We start from the raw sequence: 24,506 nt of genomic DNA on the forward strand, positions 1-24,506 counted from the left end.
CCGACAAATAGTCCTTTGGTTAGTTCAACTATATACAGAAAGAAACTGTTTATTATTGTGTCACAAGGACCCATGAAGTCAGAACGATATACATTCGACTCTCTTATGTAGTCTTCAGCACAAATTCAAAATCTTTGCAGAACTTGTCATGGTCATATTTTACTTGTAAACATGGAACGGTTCAATCATACACCTAGTATTTGTGAGGTACCAGGTGTGACGCAGAAGAGTAAAAGGATCCACAACATAATCAGAGAAGGAAGAAACCCTACCTTGGTCACCTAAAAAGTGAAAGAACACTATTCTGGCTTGTTAGCTTTCATTATTGAAGCTAAACAAGAGAGCAGTAACAGCTTTTGTTAGCTGAAACAGTACCAAATGATGATAAAAGCGCAGAAAAAGAAAAACAGAGTACCTCTCAAAAAGTACAAATAGTAAAGGTGTAGGAAATAACTTATAAATTGCAAGGTGGGAAAAATTCACTGCTTGCCTATATGATATGGTACCACACAATTTGCTGTTACAGTTTCATATGTTGGGATGAGTAGTTGAGTGCATCTGTATTTATGAAATAGCACATATTCAATTGTCTGGTTCATTGCCAGGTGAAAAATGATATAGGACCAAAACAAAATATACCATAATGTAATACAATGGTTAAAATGAGTACCATGAGACATGGAGCAATGCATATGTTATCAACAGACAAGCATCAGCATCAATTAAGGAGAAAATATGGAGCTCGAACGAACTCCTATGAAAAATCCAGAACAATGGAGCAGCCAAAAGTTTCATTTGGATCGTGTTCCCAAATGTTGTCTCTAGAGAGAAGAAACTCTACTAGCAGCAGTTTTGTTCAGATACAGTGAACAACCGATGGTTGACAGAAGTCTAATTTAAGAGGTACAACAACAACCAAAAGAGAACACCAACAGGCATCCGTGTGGCCTTACTCCTACAAACCACAGCTCATACTATCCATGATCATTTGCTCGGCAAAAGAATCGTGCCAGGGAAAGAAGCTGAACCATTGTTCGGAGCGGGCTTCAAATTGAGAATGGAAGCCATGACATTGTATATCTCCACATTCTCAAATGAGGGCACAGTTCTACCACCCTGAAAACGAGGTCCATGTGCAGCAAATATGGTCCTCATTGAGAAGAAGGCATTGTCGTACCCATGTGCCCCTCCACACTCATTTTTCTTGGAGCGTTTCATCTCGATCTTATACCCTTCCTCCACCAGCCCGATGATTGGTGGGATCCTGTAACTCTCTGAGTAATGTAGGCGAGTAGGCAGCTGTTCTTTTAAGTACATCTTCAAATATTTCCCATTCTCCACCTTCCCAGATCCAAGTCCCTCATTCATCTTGGCCACAACCTCAGCTGGCGCCACACCATCTGGCGGCCTGATTGCCAGCAATGGCGTCACTGACAGAACCCAATCTGACTTCAACTTGATCCATGGAGCCAACTCTTCGAGAAACACAAGCTTCGTGTCGCAGGTCCGAACCATACCGTGATCACCTAGCAATATAATGTTCACATCCTCAAACACTCCCCTAGCCTCCAAACCAGCAATGAGCCTCCCCAGCATCTCGTCGATATGTACAACCGCATCAGTGATTGCCGGATCATCAGGACCCACCTGGTGCCCCTGGTGATCAGGATCCTCAAAGTACAGCGTCAGGAACTGTGGCATTTGGTCAGACGGGAGATCGAAATAGCCAAGGATGGTGTCGACCCTCTCCTCAAACGGCACCGAGCCATTGTAGTGTTGGCAGTACTTCTTGGGGCAGTTCCAGGAACCCTTCGTAACCTCCGAACCCGGCCAGAAGAATGTGGCGGCCAGGACCCCCTGGTTGGCAGCGGTGGCCCAGAGCGGCTCCCCGAGCCAGAACTTGGGATCGTGGTTTTGCATGTTGAAGTAGTCCCCCGAGATGGGGTCGGGGAAGTAGTTGTTGATGATGCCGTGGGAGGAGGGGTAGAGACCGGTGACGATGGAGTAGTGGTTGGGGAAGGTGAGCGTGGGGAAGACGGGGATCAGGCCCTCGGCGGCGGAGGTGCCATTGGCGAAGAGGCGGCGGATGTGCGGGAGCGGGGCCTTGTACTGGTACCCGAAGCGGAAGCCGTCCGAGGATATGAGCAACACCACGGGCTTCGGGAGCTTGGAGAGCGGCCGCGCGGCGGCGGAGACCGCGGTCACGACGGTGAGGGCAGGGGGCGGGCGGAGAAGGACGAAGGCCGTGGCGGCGACAAGGGCCACGGTGAGGAGGAGCAGGAGGCGGGGGGCAGACGAGGACTGGGGTGCGGCCACGGAGGAGGAGAGGAGAGCGGCGGTGGGCCGCGGCGAGTCGTCGGGGGTCCGGAGCTCGGCGGAGTGGAGCGGAGACGCCATCGGCGATTCGGCGGGCGATTCTTCGGCTGCTGGACTTGGGAAGAATCGGAGTGGACTGGATCTGGCCTCTGGGAGAAGTGCGTGCGGCTGGCGGCTGCACACGAAGTCCCAACGACGAGCCGTGCTTGATTTAAATGGGCCCCCAGCGTCTCCGTGCTGGAGAGAGAGAGCCCAGGAATTTACGCCCGTGGACCAGCTTGTTATTTTGGTGCCCACACGACGTGGACCACACGTGCATATCTGATCTGAACATTTATTTATAAAAAATTATATCAATTAAATCATTTTTTATTAATTAAATCAGATTCCCCTAAAAAATCAATTAAATCAAATAAAAAATAAAGCTTGCCTACTCTATAAAATCTCGATGCAATTGAAATATGTTAACAAAAAAATACCCGCGCCAAGCGTTTCAAGAAGGATACAGCGGATGTCATAAACATAGGCCTCGTTCGGCTTATCCAGAAACCGACTGATTCGGCTTATTTTTCAGCTAGAACAGTATTTTTCTCTCACAACAATTCAGACAGAACAGTATTTTTCAGCCAGTTTCAGCAATAAAAGTATATAAACTTGAGCGTGTGCTAGAAAAAAGTTTGAAATCACTAGTCATATTTTTCCCACGCCTAATGATCAGCAAAGTTCTCTTTCTTCTAAAAAAAAACAGGATAATCTAGTTCAAAAGTCCTCAACCGCTCGATTCACCTACTCGAGATACTGCACTGGTTGCCATATCCGTCTCTGTCGAACCGGCAACGGGTATGGTTCCCGTCCTTGTCTTGTTGGCTCTCGAAACTCACGTGCAGAACGCATCAAGCATCATCCTTGCGTGCCCACTCGTTGATCTAGATAAATTAGTGCAATAGACAACTTTTATAGAGGTGGTTGGGTAATTTACCTGCCCTTAAAAATAAAAATAGGTTCTAAAAATCATTTCGTGTAGCAGTGGCCGCCAGCTATGTCTAAGTATGTCAACATCCTCACTACCCTCCACCTCCGCGAGTCAGATATATCATGTAATAACTACTCTAAACAATCATTTAGGGCAAAAGCATACACTGCATTGTTAGCATTGTGGCAACATTGCAAAATCAAAATCGAGAGCTAGTGAAGCCAGTGATGCCGTGGCGGAGTAGACGGTTGGTGGCTCAGCCCCTCGCTTGAGTACCTGTTTCCAAGCAAGGTGAGGTGCTGATCATACAGCGTATGCCCTTCACCAAGGGTCCATCAGCGCCATCCGCGTCAGAGCGGGGCACTGTGAGCTGTCCAACAAGATGGGCATTGTCCAGCCTGACCCATTGACGCTGACGTTGTACCCGGACGCCACGCATGGTCGTGACATCACAGAGGACCCGATATTGGAGGAGTTCGCCACCTCGCTCGCCAGCAGTCGGATTGTCGCGCGCCCTTCTCCTGAGCGCCTATTGTCACCTCCGGTGGCCCCCCCAACAAGATGAGGCCGCGACAGTGACGGCCCCTCAACTGGAGGATGAGGACCCGGTGGTGGTGGTCTCATGTGCGTTGCGGACACCACCTCCGCGCTCCATTCACTGGGTAGTGGACTCACCGCCGATGGATACCCACCTAACCGAGGACAACGACGACTCCGCCAAACGCTGCCTCGATAGCTTCATCAACGAAGTGACACGTAAGAGGGACTCTCCACTGACTCGTGAGCCTTCAAAGCAGCCTCCTGCTAAGCCAGTGATGGTCCAACTATGGCTGTGTTAGGTTGACCTCATTCGGCGCTCGATACAAGCGCGTTGTATGTTTGTCTAAACTCTTTTACTTAATACAATGATACGTAAAGTTTTTGCGTATTCAAGAAGAAAATGTATATTGGGTTGAACTATTGCTTTGCAGTGAATTCATCTCTTAAGCGTGTACTTTGCCCTTACGATGTTGATCAATACCTGTACCGTAGGTAGCCTCGTCAGCGGTAAAAAGTGACTCCCAAAATGATTGATCCACTAGGTACGTGTGCTAGCGCCCCCACTGGATATGGGTCTTTGGCAGGCCGAGGACCCTTCCCCTACGACTGCTCGGAGGACGCTTTGACAGAAAAGCCATGCTTGACAACATGGTTCGACCTCCCCAACCATGGATTGCACGTAGCTCACAGTATCACCCCAGCCCATCAGTTGTGTTGTTGTCTCAGCTTAGTTAAATATTCGGGGCAACTAGCATCTAGACGTCCGGCCCGAGGCCTGCGTCCGGGCGCTCGTGTTTCAATTCTTGCGCTCGCACCAGCAATCCACGTTAGCGCTCGCAAAAAAAAAAAAACTAGCACACCCCACCTGCGCATAGGTTTCACGTGTCCATGCGGGGCCCACACTGCCCGAACGCCGCCCATGTCGCTAGACCGCGCGTGAGGACCACTCGCATCCCCCTCCGCTTCTCTCGCGCATTGCAACATGTACAATAGCTGATCTACCTTTGAAACATCCAGATGCAACATTTGCAGCATACGTCTAAAGACAAATGAAATACTTGAAACATGCCTCTGAAACACTTGCAAAAACACTTGAAAACCATTGCAAACATAAGCAATATCCAGATAAAACACTTGCAATATATGTGTGAAACATATGCAGCATCCAAAGAAACATACTTGCAACAATGCGTCTAAAAACACAGATGAAACATTAGGAACAAACTTTTGCAATATACGTGTACAACCATTGCAACATATGCAATATTCTGATATACTTTTGCAACATTCATCTGAAACAATTGCAACATACCTTTAAAACCTCCGAAACACTTGAAACATACGCCTGCAACATGTGTTTTCAGCACATCGCAATATCTCATTGCTGCTTACGAAATGGAGGCTCGCCAGCGTGTGGAGTTCACCGGAGGCAGCCACGCCGCCACCAACATCGACTAGATGGACTCTGTCTACTTCGAGGCTGGCGGGGACCTCTTTCGTGGCCGCTGGTATCGTGGGCTCGACACGTAGCCCCTGCAGCCGGCACGACAGTCCCCACCACCATTGGACCTCTCGCTACACAGTGGATCTGGTGGAAACAACAGCGAGGCAGAGTGGGCGGAGGTGCACGGCGTGCGATGCGGGTGAGGGGCCACCCCGCTGGGGGGCTGCGCGCGCACGGCTGGGGCACTGCCAGGGCAGCGGTGTGCAGGTGGCCGCCCTTTGGGCCACGTCGGGAGAGAGGGAGAGAGAGGAAGGAGAGGCTGGGCGGGAACGCGGTCGGTGTGGAACCAGCGTCGACTGTGCGGGGGTGGGAGCGGTGGTGTCGCTTGCGGTGGCCACGAATACGTAGCAGAGTGCGCGTCGATGGTTTTTTTTTTTTGCGATGCGAGCGAGCGGTGCCACGCGAGGTAGGCGAGCGGGCTGGTCCGTCCGGACGGACACCCGGCTCTGATCATTATCGTTAAATATTAGGAAAGACTCGGTATTTGGAACCAACGGTTTCATTATGACACTATCAAGTATGATTGTTTCAGTGACAATTATAAAGTTAGTTTGTTTTAGGACCTATTAATTATATTTATATCAAGTATGGTTGTCGTAGCCCGCCATGATCGGCGACCGACCACATCCACACTGGTTAGCAACTAGAGTTAGCTAGAACATACTAGATAGCGCATTTATTTTAGGTACTTTTTTAATCACAATACAAACATATATGTACGCATACTCAATAAATACATGCACATATATTTTACAATAAATTTAGAAAAAAAATGATCACCCTCATCAAGTCAAAGTTTTGAACCCGAGTAAATAAGTTTTATCATAAAGAATCTATATCAACTGATAAGCTAAACTTAGCTCATTGATATTGTTGATGTTAGTATATATTTTCTAAAATTTAGACAAATTTAACATAAGACAAAGCTAAATTGACCTACAATTTGAAATAGACGGAGTATTTTGATATGGTATAAAAAACATGTGCATTTGTTTGGAAAACAATCATTTTTTATGAGAAATTTTTTTATACTTTGACGGAAAGAAACAAGACTTTTACTATTTATCTGTTAATAGATTTTTTTACTAATTCTGTTAATTTCTATATGTTTGATTGTACTTTGGGATCTATGCTCCAACTGTCATTTTAATAGGTTTGTAACTAAACCGGACAGATTTGACAGTACAAAATCTGTGGACACGTAATTAGACGCTCCTCTGGGTCGTGGCCCGCTCGTGTCCTGGACCGCTCGATGCACCTACTCGAGACCCTTGCACTTGCACCGGTTGCCATCCATCTGTATCGAACCCGGGGGATGGATTGGGTTCCGGTCCACGTCTAGCGGCTCTGGAAACTCACGTTCCATTTGTTTTAATAGAAAAAACTCACGTTCCCGTGTCGCGCAACTGGCACCGGACTGGACCCCGTCCCGTACGGCATCGCACCCCCACCCCGCAGTCCTCGCGTGTTCTGCCCTCTGTGCCTGCCCATTCGTTGATCCCATCGGCTTCCGCCGGCTTCCCCTTCCTCCTCCGATCCAATTCCGCACCCCGCGCCTCGCCGCCGCCGACGCCGCCGGCCATGTCCAAGTACGGCACCATCCCCACCTCCTCCTCCGCGGGCGGCGGGGCGCCCCTCGGCGGCGCCTCCCCGCTCGACTTCATCTCCCGCGCCAAGGCCCGGGGCGCCTCGGCGCTGGCGACGCGCCGGCCCTGGCGCGAGCTCGCGGACGTCCACGCCGTCGGCCTGCCCCCGAGCCTCGGCGACGCGTACCTCCGCGTGCGCGCCAACCTCGCGCACTTCGCCATGAACTACGCCATCGTCGTCCTCGTCGTCGTCTTCCTCTCCCTCCTCTGGCACCCCGTCTCCCTCATCGTCTTCCTCGTCTGCATGCTCGCCTGGCTCGTCCTCTACTTCCTCCGCGACGAGCCCCTCGTCCTCTTCGGCCGCGTCGTCGCCGACGGCTACGTCCTCGGCGTTCTCGCCGTCGTCACGCTCGTCCTGCTCCTCCTCACCGACGCCACCGCCAACATCCTCTCCTCGCTGAGCGTCGGCCTCGTCCTCGTCCTCCTGCACGCAGCGCTGCACAAGGCGGAGGACAACGCCGCCGACGAGGTCGACCGCTGGTACGCGCCGGTGTCACAGCAGCCGTCGCACTAGGTGTGAGATCCCTCCCTCTCCCTGATTGTCACCGTTACTGCTACTGCTTGCTGATGTATGATTTGTTAATGTGTTCCTGTCAATTGTTATGCTGTTGCACGAGAACGAAATGTTTACAGATACTGCTTTGCTATGAATGATTTGATCTTAGTGTTGCTTCTCTACTCGTTCCACGAATTTTAGTTGTCTTGTATCCATCGACAGATTAGAGCAGCCGTTTGTGCAATTGGAGCTCCAATTCATACATTCCTGTGACTCATGTGCAATTGTGCTGATTTTAAGAGCAATACTTTATAATAGTGCTGATTTTAGTCAGTTCCTTGAAGGACAAAATCCCATGGTCAAACAGATCGCCTCTCGATCAAGGATTTCCTATGCCATATCGTCAGTCGCTATCGACCCTTTGCCATTGTAGCCTATGAATTCCCCAAAGTGATGATTGATAAGTAGCTCCCTTTCGAACATAGATTGAGACATCTTGTATTTCTATGTGCCGGGTTTGTCAACACTGTGCAACATATCAGAAACGTGAAAAAATTTAGAGAATATGCGGAGACAGACAATGTGATTCCAAGCACTTGTCACCTTCTTCTTTATCTTACCCAAATGTTTTCAAAAACAGTTCTAGCAATCATGTCATCCCTTTCACATCTGTCTATAATATATTTCTCCTGGCCCCTAATTTTTCTTTGGGCCAATTTTATATCTGTTTATCAGCTTGCCTTAAAGGTCATTTCAAGTGCCAGCCAAAAGGGTATGGACGTGGGGCAGCTGTTTTGAGATTGTTAAATTGATAAACCTGGACCAACAGGGTGTACTAACTTTATTGAGAGACAGTAGTTTGGCAAGGAGTTGGGGGATGCTCCTTCCCTACTTTTCCTGGCATTAGGAAGGTACAGATAAGCTGTCACTGAATCCAGCTTAGCTGTTAGTTGGGCAGAATCCTGACGTGTTGCCTAGGGGAACAAACATTCAAAATTAGAGTATAAGATCATTTGGTCTAGTTTCCATGAGGCCTTATGTGCTGACTTGCTTGCAGAAGCATTTCTTTTGTTCCAATTTCCTTTTTCTATTTCCTAGCTTTCATTTTGTTTCTGGGCTTAATTCCAAGTCGATTTCCTAGCAGCCATAATTTATGAAACTTAATAATTATATTTTGACATAGTTTTCCCTTATTGTGATTATTGTGATGGGCCATTACATTCTTAATATGTCCGTTCATTACACTGTTCAGATACATTCTAGACTTGCTTTGAGTCGTTGACATCGCCATGATGCCATTTAGGGCACTCCCAATGCAGAAACCAGCATGGTTTCTATCCCTATTAATTATCCTGCCACCTAGATATTTTGCTGATGTGGCAAGTAATTTAATGAGAGAGGAAAAAATGGTCAACCATGGAAGCCATTTTCTTAATAAGACAAGTTATGGAGCGGTATAGGGAGAAGAAGGAGGACCTACACATGGTTTTTATTGACTTGGAGAAGGCTTATGATAAAATACCAAGGGATGTTATGTGGTGGGTTTTGGACAAACATAAAGTCCCAACAAAGTACGTCGGGCTCATTAAGGACATGTACAACAATGTTGTGACTGAGTTCGAACAAGTGATGGAGACACGGATGACTTCCCGATTAGGATAGGACTACATCAAGGGTCAGCTTTAGCCCTTATTTGTTTGCCTTAGTGATGGATGAAATCACAAGGGACATACAAGGGGATATCCCTTGGTGTATGCTTTTCGCGGATGATGTAGTGCTAGTTGATGAAAGCCGGACATGAGTGAATCAAAAACTAGAGTTATGGTGGGAGACTTTGGAGTCCAAAGGTTTTAGACTCAGTAGAACTAAAACTGAGTATATGAGATGTGACTTCGGCACTACTACTCGGGAGGAGGAAGATATTAGTTTGGAAGGTCAAGTAGTGCCTAGGAAGGATACCTTTCGATATTTAGGATCAATGCTACAGAAAGACGGGGATATTGATGAAGATGTTAGCCATAGAATCAAAGCAGGGTGGATGAAGTGGCGACAAGCATCTGGTGTCCTATGTGACAAAAGGGTACCACAGAAGCTAAAAGGTAAGTTTTATAGGACGGCGATTAGACCTGCTATATTGTATGGTGCAGAATGTTGGCCTACGAAAAGACGACATGTTCAACAGATAAGTTTCACGGAAATGCGTATGTTGCGATGGATTTGCGGTCATACAAGAAGGGATCGAGTTCGGAACGATGATATACGTGATAGATTAGGGGTAGCACCAATTGAAGAAAATCTTGTCCAACACCGGTTGAGATGGTTTGGACATGTCCAACGGAGACCTCCAGAGGCACCGGTGCGTAGTGGAATCCTAAGCCAGGATAGTAACGTGAAGAGAGGCAGAGGAAGACCGAAGTTGACTTGGGTAGAGGCAATAAAAGGAGACTTGAAAGGATGGAATATACCCAAAGACTTAGCCTTAGATAGGAGTGCTTGGAAGACAGCTATCCACGTGCCTGAACCTTGATTGCTTCTGCTGGGTTTCAACTCTAGCCTACCCCAACTTGTTTAGGACTTAAAGGCTTTGTTGTTGTTGTTGTAGAGAGGAAAAAATGAAGAAACCGTTTCTAACTTAGACTCCGTTTCTTCACGCGCAACGAAGGAGTCGAAACCATCGGAGATTGCGTTGGGAAGGAGTGCATGATTTCCATCAGCAACTACGGGTCCTATGCGCGCGGCCGCCACGGATCCTCGCTTGCGTGTCGCCGACCTCGGTGCCTGTCCGCGAACTTGAGCACCTCCATTCCATAGCACAGTCCAGGAGCCGCCGCGAGTACCCTAGGTCGTCGTCGCGAAACACGATGGAGCCGGCCGCCAACGCCGCTGCGGTCTCGGCGGAGACGTCGGACCTTGGGTGCGTTGCGTCCACCTTGTACACGCCTACACGGTGCGCGGGGTGTCCATGTCCTCCGGCGCCGTCGCGGAACTCGCGCAGGACGCCACGGCTGCTGCGGAGCTTGCGCAGCCTCACCGCCGGAGTTCGCGCGGCTGCCTCGCACGCGCGCCGCCGCTGCAGGAGCCGCCTCGCTTGCGCGGCCACGAACGGAATCTCGCGCGCCGCCGCTGTGAAGCCTCGCGTGGCCGCCGTCGAGAGCTTGCGCATGCCATGGACAACCGCCGCCAGACGTTCCCTGCTCGAGCCGCGGCCTCAATCATCCGGTTGGTTGTTTCTCCGTTGCCACACGTAACTGCTCTGCTCTCTCAAATTCCTGTCGACGTTTCTAGAGCCACTACTGGGTAGGCCGTAGGAGCAAGCCATCATCGTGGATGTGCTCCTTCCGTCCTTCGCCTTGCGCTCGGAGCCTGCCCGCACAATATCCAGAGGAACAGAGGAGAGAAGAGGTGAATGATTGGTTTGATTTATTTGCTGGGCCCTTAAAAAATACTGCATTGGAGAGCATAGTTTCTATGAGTAGTGTCTTGTGGCATAGAAACTATCGGGTAGTTTCTGCATTGGGAGTGCCCTTATTCTCATTCTCTTTTTGCTGCAGTCTGCAAATATTTCTGTGTTATGATAATTGCCAGCAAATGCATTTCTTAAACCTTTGCCTAAATTTATGTTGAGGGTGAAAGTAGTCTGACTGTTACCATGATATTTATCTACAAACTTTTCTAAATGTGCCATACATGTTTTCTTTGTTGAATGCTGACACTAACAACCCAGGAATGAAATGTCAATAATCTCATTCCTTCATCTAGAGATTTCACTTATCGAGTTTTATTGACCTGTTCATATTACTATTAAATAATGGATCATGTGAGCTGTGTTTGATCTATCACCTACCAAGCTGACTTAAAGGATGATTCAGAAAAGAAATCCTTCTCATATTCTGCTGCTTTTTTAATTCATGCACAGCATTCCCACTTGAATCTTCCAAAGAGGGATAGAATGACCTGATGAAGGATTCTCAAAAAAAAAAAAGAAAAAAAGAAAAGAAAAGAATGACCTGATAAAGGGGACAGATTCTCCACTTGCTCTTCTCATGTTGTAATTTATATGCAATAATAAACTGAGACAAATAAAGCATAAGTGGCTGGGAGCTTCAAAATTGGAATACACAATGGCCTGCAGTTCTGCTCAATCAGCTAGTATATTTCTCTTTCTGTTTTCTCACTAAGTTTAGCACTCAACAAACCAAATTTGGGTTTGAAGACTGAGAGAAGCCCTATTTCTGTTTTGCAGGATCTGAATGCGGCCATTCTTCGCCTTGCTGTGATCCTGTCCTGGACTCCCTGTTTCCAAGTATTCCTACAGCCGTGCAAGTTGGGCCATCCCTATCTCATTTGCAATGAAGAAGTGCCCCTGTTGGTTGTGATTCACCTGCCGGTTCCATTGGAAGTTTTGGATCCAGCGACCATGCAGGGCTGTTAAAGCTGTTCTCCACGCCCAGTTCCGTTGTTCGTTTAAAGCGTCTCATTCACGTGTATCAAATCCGGACTGAAGTCTAGTGTACATTTTGAGTTGGAGAAATGTGATGCCAGGGACCTGTGTTCAGATTTTATCGACGCCATGTATGTAGGCAAGCAGCGCTGATATTTCAAACATGGTTTTATTGTACGTGGTGTCTTCAAACATGGTTTTGAGCATGGGAACTTGGGAAGGAATCTCATCTTGCTTGATTACGGGTTTCTTTGTTTGAAATAAAAATACGGTGTAACTCTGGGATTGGGCCGTATCCCAGATGGTTCAGCTGGGCAGGCACCAACCAAGTGCTACTTACGCTACATTCCTACCGCGTCAAAATTTTACACATCAGAAATTTATATCCTATTTGTAAATTTTGCTTGGAGTAAGATGTCAGCTTTTGTAATTTGATGTAATGAAAGTATTTATCCCCAGAACATGCATGCTTGTCTCATCGTCATGTCAGACTAATCAAACTCAGCAAAGCACGACACAGTTTGAAGTTTAAACTGTATTTCTCAATACCAATGCTCAGCTAACTTCTACCTTTCCAGGGTTCAGTGGAGCACTTTTGTTTTGAGACAGGTTCACAGAAATATACAAGGAGAGTGGACTGGACTTTTGGGAAGGCCAGTGTGGTTGTAAACTGAGTACTCTTGTAAAAGCAGATGCCTTCTTGCTTAATCTCCATTGCCCAAAGTGTTGCGCTTATTCAGCTTCTATGTCTAATATTCTCCTCAAATATTCCAATTGTTCAAACTCACCTTGTAGGTCCTCCCACTGTAATGGAAACAAAATAATCATGGTAAGTCTCAGAACAAAAAGAAAACCTTTCAGCTATCCAACGGGCTCAGTTAATCTACTGAAATTCAAGCCAGAACCCAGTGTACGTCCAAATCTTGATGAGGGGTGGTGACATATTACGCTACTCCTTGGTAACAAAGTTTGTTAAGAGTTCGTACGTCAATGGAAATTGTAACACAATGCACATCAGGTGTTTGAAGTTTAGAATGGAATTAAGTGCATGCAGAAATAACTCAGTGTGCTTTCCAGCAAATTACTTGAGGTGCCTTTGTTTCAAAAACAAATAAACTTTGTTACTAATTTCTAATGTGCCTAACTTCAGACCTTTTATTATGAAACTCTGGTCTGAAAAATCCTAAGGGTACAGTAGGATAATCCAAAAATAATTGCAAACCATAACCAGGTTATAGCACAACATAATGGCTACTAATTAGTGTCACATATGACCATGAGCATATGACTAACCTCTTGAAGAGACAAGGAAACCAACTTCCACCCAGAAGCTGCAATGTAGCGTCGTTTAAATGCTGTGTGACCTAATGGTGTACCTGCAAAATCAGCACACTTCAATTAGTTTCTTCTTTGATATTTCAGAAGGATGTTGATGAAAATGTCAGCCTGTAGCTCCATCAGAATGGCACACAAAAGCAACAGAAGTAATACCTAAATTCCTAGAGAAGTGTGTCGGCCCATCTATCTCAAATGCAAGCTTCTCATCAACTAACACGGCATCAACAGTGTAACCATCGATTGCATATTCTCTAACCCACTCATGCCCTGTACTATAGAGAAGACGGCCAACCTCCTTTTGAAATGAAGAGGTTGTCTTCTGATTGAACCTTTTGCTCTTTCCAGCTTTTGTTATTTTCTCCTCAAGATCACTTCTTAAGCACAGTCCAAGGTTTCGGTATTCAAGCTTCAAAGACTGGTTTGCAAGATAAACTTGTGAAGCAAACATCATGTCTTCTCTATACTGATCCGAAATCCGTTGCTCTTCGAATTGACTCAGAGTTTTCCACATATGCGAAAAGAATGGACGGTCCATTTGCCCAATAACAGCATAGGACCAAGCAATATTCCCAACCTGATCTCGGCTGAAGTTCAGTGTACGGGCACTGCTAGTGCTACCACCCTCTCCACCAGAAAGTTCTTCTGCTGAGCTCTGATGCGCGCTTGATTTTAAATCAGATACATGGCACTGAAAACTGGTATCATTCTGAAAAGCAGTATCTAGTGCATCAAGCAAGGGATGGGGGCACTCGTTCAGAGAAGCACAACCCCATAAGAATTGAGCAAGCTCTTGCTCCTTGAATGTTTGCAGTAGTTGTGCTGCTCTCAGGGCCAGAGCCGGAAAAAGTCCCGGTGCTGATTGGCGCATGGAAGCGAACGCTCCTGCAACATTGGCAACATTCTGTGCATTGAAGTCTTGAACCTTAGCCATGGCCACATCGGCTATCCTATCCATCTCCGGCAGGTATAGCAGGTCACCTCCAATCTTGGACAAAGCCCAGGCGATGTTGGAGACACCCTGCGGCGAGCACTCAGGCAGGGCCACCATGGCCAGACCCACGAGCATGGACATGTCCCTCTGGCGCGCAAAGGCAAGGCGGTGCGTCTGCATCATGGACACCGCCTCCATGTTCCTCGCTATGCGGTGGAGCGCAGTGGCGATGTTGAGCGGCGTGAGCGGCGAGGGGCTGAGACCCTTGGCGACAGCGGTGATCACCTCTGCCGTGAGGTCCAGCACCTCGTTGGCAGTTTGCGCCTGGACGATGGAGCGATTCAAGGACACGTCTTTGCTCCGGTTGGACGGCGCGGCCGAGAACCTGGACAAGGTTTGGACGAAGGCCTCCCTGTTTCTCTGGCGCTTTTCGTCGAACATGCCGTCGGCGAACTGCGCGACCCGGAGCTCCAGATCGTCCATGTTCTGCAAATTATCAACGACGTCATAGTCATCGTCGTCGTCGTCGTCTGCCTCGGCATCATGCACCTGCTTATTGCGGCGCTTGAGCTCGGCGGCCGCCTTCTTGAATTCTTTCTTCTTGGCAGTCTTCTTCTTTTTCTTCTTCTTGGGCGGTGACACCATCCGCTGCAGCGAGGGCGCGAGGCCCCGCTCCTCGATGGAGCGCAGGGCAGAGCGGCGCGCGCGGACGCACCAATCGGTGGCCTCGGCTGGGAGGAGGTCCTCCTCATCCTCGTCCTCAGGCGTGTCGGGGGTCACCGCGCTCGCCCCAAGAAAGTCGAGTTGCCACTGCGGCGTGGCGTCGGCGTGGTCCTCGGAGACGGCGCGGGACGGGAAATGCGTGAGCTTTCCGGGGACCCTGCCGAAGCAGCTGAGGCTGGGCTTGGTCGAGGACTTGAGCAGTACGGAGAAGCTGCAGATGCCGGTGCTGCCTCGGGGAAGGGTGACCCCGAGGGGGATTGCAGCTTCCATTCCTGCTGGGCGTCGGCCGCAATCGGGAAATGCGCCGCTTTCGAACGTGCTCGCCTCGCGCACAGCCGCGCTGCACAGGATAAGCTCCTCGCCGTTGCAGCCTCACACGTGGTCTCCGCTGCCACCACGCGGGGCGCGCCGATGCGGCCGCCGGAGCCTCGTCCGAGAGCACGAGGTTGGGAAGATTTGAAAGGGTCCGGCGGAGTTCGCGCGACCTGTGATGTGATAATATTACAGGATAAGGCTGGAAAGCAACGTACGGACGCGATGGACGCTGGCAAACCAAGGAACGGGCAGGATTGTGCTGTTAAGGCCTCCAGCGAGCTCGATCGGACGCCTGTGCAGTCTGTCCCCGTCCGCTGATTTTTCCTATCCTGCACGCACATCTCGTCTTGTCGCAGCGCTCACGTGTGTGCAGGACTCGCCTCGCACTCGCAGCCTGCTCTATTCGTCTCGATTCGAGGCCGAACACCCTGCACTCATGCCCCACCCATTGCGCCTTGACCATTGACCCCGAGCGTGCCCCATCTAGAGAACACCAGCACGCTGCACGCCCCGTCCGCCGACCCCTAGTTCGTCGTGCCTCATTCCTCGGTGTTCCCATCGTGGCATCACTCCCCGCCCCCCGCCCCCTGAAACAATATGAAAGATGTGCAACATGAAACACTTGAATGTAACATACGTATGTAATAGATGAAACATCTGGAATATACACTTGCTACACATATGTGAAACATATGCAACATTCAGATAAAATATTTACAATTTGCAACATAAAAACAATTACTGCGACATAAGACTGAAACATTTGAAACATATTGTTGCAACATATATATGAAACATATACAACATCCAGATCAGAACGCTCAAAACATACGTCTGAAACAGATGAAATATTTTTTAACAAACCTCTGAAACACTTGTAACACGCCTCTCAAAAAATTACAACATATGCAACATGTGCAACATCCTCCGATCTATTTTTGTAACATACATATAAAACAATTGCAACATACCTCTAAAATGTCTGAAATACTTGAAACATACGCTTGCAATATGCACTTTCATCGCAACATCTCATTGCTGAGGTCGCGCATCGCGGCGGCCATGGCGTCGATAGCGGCCACGACCTTCTGGTGGGGAACGACGACGTCAGCAGCACCTCAGCAACACCCCAGCAGCACCTCGGCACACGTGGGGGCGGGACACGGTGTGTAGCAGCGGGGGCGCGCGCGCAACGAGCTAGAGCAGGCGCGGTGGGGATGGAGCACGACGTGGCGATGGAGGGGGCGCGGCATGGGATGGAGCGCAGCGCTGGATGGGGGAGCCACGTGGCGTCAGATCGGGTGCGCGACGGGGAAGACGGCAGCAGCGAGCGCACGACGAAAAGCAGCACGCGATGGGCGAGAGCGATGGGGATATATTTTTGAGAGAAGATATGGGAGACACAGAGGATAAGCAAGCCTGTTGGACCGGTACGCGCTGGCCTAGAAAGCAATGTCCGGACGGATGACACTCCAGAGCATTACAATTTTGAAACGTTGGAGAAAAAAACTATATCAACTTGATTCCTACCTGTCTCTCAAAAAATGACTAATTGGAATGGATTGAAGTAAATTAGTGAGCAACCAAACAAACCCTAAGCCCCTAACATGGATTCACCATCTGAGACAACCATGGTGATCTCGTTACCACACGCAACATCGGCTCCAGAGTGGATGGAATGATGGATACGTGTGTACGTTGTCGCATATAGAAGTGGAGGTGAGGAGTCCTATGCGGTAGTGGCACTGGAGTGTTGTTGATGGAGGTCATAGTGTACGTGTGTGTAGATGGGAGACCTTCCACATTGTGCAGCTATGGCTACCGGAGAGGAGTGTTGGAATATTCAGTGATCATATCCAGAATTTCTGGTGTATAGTGTATACGTGATTGATTGCTTTCCAAGGCTAATTGGTGTGGCTCCATAGGATATTTCCTAGTTTGTTGTTTTCTTGTGTTGTATGCTAGATGAGATGTCTCTACTTGTTGTACAAGATGTAAATGCAATGCTAGGGGCTTTTCCTAGTTATATTAACACAGAGCCGTGAGCCTGAGAGGGCATCACATTACAACCATTCTCACATGGTAATCAGAGCTAGGTTCATCCACCAAATCGCCAATGTCTTCCTCCACCTCCGCGCCTGCTACTACTCTCTCGTTCATCGGCTACTCAGTAACCGAGAAACTAGCCAAGAATAATTACCCCCTATGGGAAGCACATGTGCTCTCTGCCCTGCGCGGTGCTCAAGTCACGCATTACATCAATGCCGACTCGTCGGTTTCATCAAAGGAGATCCCAAAGTCGGCTAAGAAGCCAACCGAGCTCATCTCTAATCCCGACTATGAAGCATGGGTCACCAAGGATTAGCAGATCTTCAATTATCTGCTCTCCTCTGTCTCCATGGAGATCATGGTACAATTTTCTACCTGTACCACCGCTGCTGAGATTTGGAAGGCGATTCAAGACATGATGGCATCATAGTCCTGTGTCCACATCATCAACATGTGCATGGCCTTGGCCACTGTGCAGAAGGGTTCATCTTCCATCGTTGAATTCTTTAGCAAGATGAAATCGCTTGTAGATGACATGGCAGCTGCGGGCAAGAAGTTAGAAGATGAGGAGATCGCCTCCTACATCTTGGCCAGTCTTGGCGTGGAATTCAACCCCGTCGTCTCTGTCATTGCAGCACATATGGAGCCACTGACCCTTGGCAAACTCTAGACCCAGCTAGTGAGCTGGGAGCATGGATCTGTTGCACGGCAACTCTGGGTCCTCTACCAACGCCATTACAAGTGGTGGTCGCGGTCGTGGCCGTAGTTGTAGTTATGGCAACAACAGCCACGACGAACGCCCTGGCCGTAACTCCTCCAACACCGATCGCCCTACTTGCTAGCTCTACAATAAGGAGGGCCACACTTACCTACGTTATTACAAGCGCTTCAATGCCTCATTCACTAGACCCCTGAAACATCGCTCGGCGTTGATGGCCACCACCTCCTACGGCATGGATACAAATTGGTACACCGACACCGGTGCTACCGATCACATCACGGGTGAACTAGAAAAGCTCACTGTGAGGGACAAATATCACGACACCGATCAGGTGCATACCGCCAACGGCGCAGCTATGAGAATCAACCAAATCGGTCGAAGTTTTATTTGTACCCCTAAACAAAATCTTGTCCTCAATAATGTCCTTTATGTTCCTAAAGCTAACAAGAATCTTGCCTTCGTTCATCGCCTTACATCCGATAACAATGCCTTTATTGAATATCATCCCAATTATTTTTTGATTAAGGACCAGACAACAAAGAGAACTCTGCTTAGAGGGGATTGTGATGGAGGGATCTACCCGCTAAAGTCATCTAGGTCTTCTTCTAATAAAGTGACGTATGGTGCCATCAAGCCTTCCACATCCAAGTGGCATAGCCATCTAGGTCACCCATCATCATCAGTAGTCCAGCAGGTCCTTAGCAGAAATCGTATTCTATTTGTGTCTGAGTCTAGTAAAGAACAACTGTGTGATGCCTATCAAAAAGGCTAAAGTCATGAATTGCCTTATCCTGTGTCAACAAGTGTTTCACCGAGTCCTCTTGAACTTGTTTTTTCGGATGTATGGGGCCTTGCACCCACCTATGTTGGCAGAAATAATTTCTATGTTAGCTTCATCGATGACTTTACCAAATTTACATGGATTTATTTGTTGCGCCATAAATCTGAAGTTTTCCAAAAATTTTAGGATTTTCAATCTATGATAGAAAGGCAATTCAACACAAAAAACCTAGCTATCCAAATGGATTGGGGAGGCGAGTATCAAAAGTTGAATGCCTTTTTCCAACGCATAGGAATTTCTCATCATGTGTCTTGCCCCTATGCGCATCAGCAAAATAGCTCTACCAAACAAAAACATCGTCACATAGTAGAAGTTGGTCTATCCTTGCTTGCTCATGCATATGTGCCTCTCAAATTTTGGGATGAGGCATTTATCACTGCCACCTATTTGATTAATGGGCTTTCTAGCAAGGTCATTCATGGCCAAACCCCTCTTGAGTGCCTCTTTCATCAAACATCAAATTACCTTACGCTTAGAATCTTTGGATGTGCATGTTGGCCAAATTTGTGCCCATATAATTCCTGCAAGCTTCAATATCATTCCAAGCAATGTGTTTTCCTTGGCTACAATAACATGCATAAAGGATTCAAGTGTTTGGATGTTGCTGAAGGTCGCGCTTACATATCTCGTGATGTCATTTTTGATGAAAGTGTCTATCCTTTTACTCAACTTCACCCTAATGCTGGTGCCCGTCTTAGATAAAAAATCTTGCTCCTCCCACTCACCCTTCTTAATCCATCATCTGGTTTTTGGGACAACAATTCTTCTGATCTATTTCTTAAAAAAACAATTCTTCTGATCTATTTGCTAATGGTTCCCTATGCACTAATCCTTCTGTTGAGCATGCAGGATCTGCTAAAAAGTTGGTGCATTTTGATCCCAATCCGAGGCAAAATGGCCATGATTTCATGCACCCAAGAACCTTTCTATTTTTGGCAGGGACAAACACAGATCCCGACATGGATCCGCCTACCACCGCTGCCAATTCACCTGTCGTATCTGCCTTGGATCTTGGCTACACCCCTGTTCTCTATGTCAGGGCATGGTGCCTCCTCTCCGCGTGCGCCACCTGTCCTACACGATCGCCATTCGGATTTTCGATGATGGGGGACAGGAAGCTTGCGCATCATCCTCAACTGCTGCACCTAGATCTTCTATGCTAGAGTCTATTGGTGTGGGATCCCCTATGCTGGGCATGCCTAGGTGTGTTGCCACCAGGAACCCCTGCGCCATCTAATCCTATGCCATCCACTATGCCTCTGCAACCTGTGTCACCACATCGACCTGTCACATGTCTTCAAAAAGGTATTCGAAAACCCAAGACACACTGATGGTACTATCCAGTATGGTCATCTATCTGCTACTTCTGAAGAGTCTCCCACTTTGCAGCATGCTTTAGTTGAAGGAAATTGGAAGCATGCCATGGATGTTGAATTCGATGCATTGCATAGAAATAAAACCTGGCATTTAGTTCCACCTCAGAAAGGAAAGAATATAATAGATTGTAAGTGGGTCTATAAGATAAAGAGGCGTTCATATGAAAAAATTGATAGGTATAAGGCATGTCTAGTGGCCAAGGGTTTTAAGCAGAGGTATGACATTGACTATGAGGATACCTTTAGTCCTGTGGTTAAAGTAGCTACAATTCAACTTGTGCTATCTCTTGCTGTATCAAGAAACTAGTGTTTGAGATAGCTTGATGTTCAAAATGCTTTCTTACATGGTTTTCATGAAGAAGTGTACATGAAATAGCCGCTAGGATATGAGGACCAGACTAGGCCACGTTATTTGTGTAAGCTTGATAAAGCTCTCTATGGCCTCAAACAAGCTCCTCGAGCTTGGTACTCACGCTTCTATAACAAGTTGCAGAGTCTCGGGTTTATTCCTTCCAAGGCCAACACCTCTCTTTTCTTCTACCATAAGGGCAACCATGTGATTTTTATGTTTGTCTATGTTGATGATATTATTGTGGCTAGCTCTTCACAGGAAGCTATCGATGCATTACTCCAGGATCTAGAGAAGGAATTTACAATTAAGGATCTTGGATCATTGCATTATTTCTTGGGCATTCAGGTTCAAAGAAAGGTGAATTATTATTAACAAAGAATGATATGGCTCTGAAATACTACAAAGAGTTAATATGTAGCTTTGTAAGCCTATCAAGACACCACTTTGTACATCTAAAAAATAGTCTATCACCAGTGGAACTTAGTTGGGAACTAAAGATTCTACAAGATATCAGAGCATTGTGGGGTCACTCCAATATCTGACATTAACATGACCATATTTATCTTTTTTGGTCAACAAAGTGTGCAAATTTCTTCATTCTCCAACCACTATTCATTGGGAGGCTATAAAGCATATTTTGAGAAATGTACAAGGTACAATTGGTTTGGGTCTCAAGATTAGAAAGTCTAACTCTATGCTTGTTAGCGCTTTCTTAGATGTAGATTGGGCATACTTGTGGCAGAACCTCCTAAGGAATTGGGCCCACGTGCACCTATCGTTGTCTTAACAGACCTCGGATAGCGTACATGAGTTCCCAACAACTCAACAGGTCTGTCGGGTGTCCTCGAGAAACTCGAATCATCCACGATTCTCTTTTCAAACAGGATCCCAATCATAGACATTGCAGATTACAACAGTTTATTCAAATATATACCAGAGTAAAAGATAGCAGAAGTCTTAAGATAACATAGTTACAAACCAGTTGTTTTCAAACTTACAATACCATAAGTGTCATACAACTATAGTAGCGAGATAATATTACATTAACTTTATTTATCATACAAACTAGTGCCTTGTCCAAAGGCCATTCATCACTCCTCATTGTCATTGACTTCAAACACAGACATGCAGCAGGGACCAAAACAAGCCTATGCATGCGACTCACCTGCAACAAGGGTTAACAAACCCTAAGTACAAAGGTACTCAATAAGACTAACCCGATGTAACGGGGTGTAAGACTTTTAGAGATGCAGGGTTTGGGACAAGGTAAGGATGTAGCAAAATTCAAAGTCCTTTGCTAAAAGCATACTATATTTGTCCTATTCTCAAATTTTACCCCTAAGTCCTTTTAGTTCATTATTTCAACTAAATGTACATTTCCCATATTCCATTCCTTCTCATTCCATTCTTTTCTCATATTTTAGTAATTCACCAGTCCTGCATTGCTTCTGTAATGAATCGAGTCTCCATATCCACGAAGCACTGGCAATTCAAATTGATTCAAGTCCCAGCTGGGGATTCCTTATCACATGACATATGTAGAACTTAATCTTGCATATATCAACCTCGCTACCGGATCCTCCTATACTAAGCCGTCTCCACGCCACCTGAGAGCACAGCACACCTCAAATTTGGCCACATTCTAGCCACGAGGGTACACGCTACTCTCGCCATCTCTCCACTCCCAGTGCATGGGCATTCGTCTTAGTATCGAATTAGCCAAGGTAGGCTTACCGGAGAATGTGACCAGTACTACAAAGTGTCTCGTTCAGAAGATCCACAATGAGTGGCCTTTAAGTGACATAGTCGGCAACATTACCCAACATTCAAGATAAGTCATCGACTAGTCTCAAGTTCATTCTACCTTCTTTCTTTCTTTGGCCAGTATGCCATCTTTGATAGTATCAAAACTTTTACTTTGAAAGCCTACCATAAAGCATACTAAGCATACTATGCCTTTATAAATGAAAACATCTTCAAGGATGGTAAACAATTAACAAGGTAGGTAATGCATCAAGTAGGTAACATTTGAATAAATCAACTTAATGCAATAGATAACATAGGTGATAAAATTTTCAAAGTAAACAAGGTAAGGGTTTAATGCATAAACTGGGGCTTGCCTTCATTGATGATCTCAGGTTCCGGATCAGTACCACAATTATCGAATCCTGTGACAACCGGGGATTCTTCCAGAACTTGCTCAACTAGAATCGTTTCGTTCTCGAGTTCTACACAAAATGATAACATATGCTTTAACATGATGATAATGTAAACATGATGCTTTCATGGTACATGAAATGTAAAAACACCTCGCAAAGGATTTTATTTCACGGTATAGTTGCAAGCCAACAAAACCAACTTGCAGTCCTACCATCAAGAACCACACATGTGACTTGACCAAATGGATCTTGAAACCCTACTAGTCACAAAACATGACCAAAACAAGATCCAACACTAATCAAACACTTAGGGTTTGTCTTTATTTATTTTGAATTAATTTGGAATTAAGCCCAAAAATGAACTTGTTCCAAATGATCTAAAAATTTTATGTAAGCTTCCTTATGACAAATTAGTGTACCAAAACAAATTTCATAATTTTTGGAATTATACAGTGACCTACAAAAATCATGGAAATTACATTTATCAATTAATGGACTGAATATTTGAACATTAAAAATTTATTCAAATATCAAGTTTCAAATTTTTAAACCATACTAGAACATGTACAGAAGCTACACACAAAATTTTAGAATTTTTGGAGCTATGAAGAATTTCCTACAAATTCCCAAAGTTTTAGCACTATTCACAAATTCAGAAAATACAAAATTGCACTGTTCTTCTTCCTCACTTGCACTGACAGCCAGGCCCCACTGTCAGTGACTCAAAGCAAACGCACGGCGGCGTGGTCAGTTCCGATCGACAAAACACGCCGGTGGTGAAGCACGGGCGAAGCAGACCGCACCTACATGACCTACTCCTTCCCCTGAACCGATCTCAGCTATCAGAAAGGAAAAAGGTACACTGGAGACACCTCCACGCCGGGCATGGCGGACTGGGCACAACGGTGTACGGCGTAGCCATGGTGACACTGCAATAGGGACTAAAGCGAAACGGTATTCACATTTGGGAGCTCACCGTGATCACGTAGGTAGACTCGGTGAAGTCGGAGATGTACTGGATCGACGGGACCACGTGAGACCGAGGATGGCGGAGCTCCGACTGGCTCCGAAGAAGACGAAGTCGCGCTACGGCACTGGACTTCCAGGGGCGACACGATCAGGCTTGGGAGGAGCAGAAAGACGAGGTGGAGCTACTGGCGGATGCTACTGACTTAGGGTGCTACGACGGCGGTGAATTTTGCGAGCATAGTGAGGTCATCGGCGGCGAGTAGAGGCAGGAAAAGAAGAGAGGGACGACGACGGTACGACTATTTATAGCCGGGAGGAGCTCGTCTGGCTTCGACAGCACACAACAAAGATGCCATGGCGATGATGACGTGCCAGGGCGCAAGGAAGCGGCGCAAAACGCTCGGCGGCGGCAGAGGCGTGGCGTCGGCGGCAAGCGGTGATGTAAATCTTGATTTTTGAATTATTTATAGAACTGCCACTGAGTCTATTTTTCAAATTACTCCCAAATTTTCTAAAGAAGTTGAAAATCTCCAAAAATGAAAGTTGCTCAACTTTTTAAACTCTACAACTTTACTTCAAGGAACATTTTCAAATTCTGCCTCCATTTTGAAATTTGAATTTGGGGTGCATTTGAGCATTTGAATCATTTCAAAATTACTCCAAATTTTATATGTAAACTTGAAAAACTTTGAATACCAAAGTTGATCTACATAAAATAATCTCCAACTTTCCTTTTTGCCTCAACCCCAAATTCCACATGGATTTTGAATTAGTTAAAAGGGGCAAAAAGGACTTTTATGATTTAAATTTGAATTC

The 24,506-nt window shown here is 46.7% G+C and overlaps 3 protein-coding genes across 3 annotated transcripts; 1 reads left to right on the forward strand and 2 right to left on the reverse strand.

Annotated features, from left to right (window-relative positions):
* Positions 1-693: 693 nt before the first annotated feature.
* LOC136451442 (uncharacterized) lies at positions 694-2,508 on the reverse strand. The gene has a single exon (XM_066452143.1). The coding sequence runs from the start codon at positions 2,395-2,397 to the stop codon at positions 985-987; it is 1,413 nt and encodes a 470-aa protein (XP_066308240.1). The 5' UTR covers positions 2,398-2,508; the 3' UTR covers positions 694-984.
* Positions 2,509-6,765: 4,257 nt separating this feature from the next.
* LOC136449449 (PRA1 family protein F3-like) lies at positions 6,766-12,122 on the forward strand. Its single transcript, XM_066449475.1, has 2 exons — positions 6,766-7,493; positions 11,719-12,122. The coding sequence occupies exon 1, from the start codon at positions 6,915-6,917 to the stop codon at positions 7,491-7,493; it is 579 nt and encodes a 192-aa protein (XP_066305572.1). The 5' UTR covers positions 6,766-6,914; the 3' UTR covers positions 11,719-12,122.
* A 446-nt stretch (positions 12,123-12,568) lies between these two features.
* On the reverse strand, positions 12,569-15,394 carry LOC136449447 (RAP domain-containing protein, chloroplastic-like). Its single transcript, XM_066449474.1, has 3 exons — positions 13,408-15,394; positions 13,210-13,292; positions 12,569-12,720 (listed from the first exon to the last, which is right to left on the reverse strand). The coding sequence occupies exons 1-3, from the start codon at positions 15,176-15,178 to the stop codon at positions 12,649-12,651; spliced, it is 1,926 nt and encodes a 641-aa protein (XP_066305571.1). The 5' UTR covers positions 15,179-15,394; the 3' UTR covers positions 12,569-12,648.
* Between the last annotated feature and the right edge of the window lie 9,112 nt (positions 15,395-24,506).

This window comes from Miscanthus floridulus, chromosome 5 (genome assembly GCF_019320115.1).
Source record: "Miscanthus floridulus cultivar M001 chromosome 5, ASM1932011v1, whole genome shotgun sequence".
In the NCBI taxonomy this organism is placed as follows: Eukaryota; Viridiplantae; Streptophyta; class Magnoliopsida; order Poales; family Poaceae; genus Miscanthus; species Miscanthus floridulus.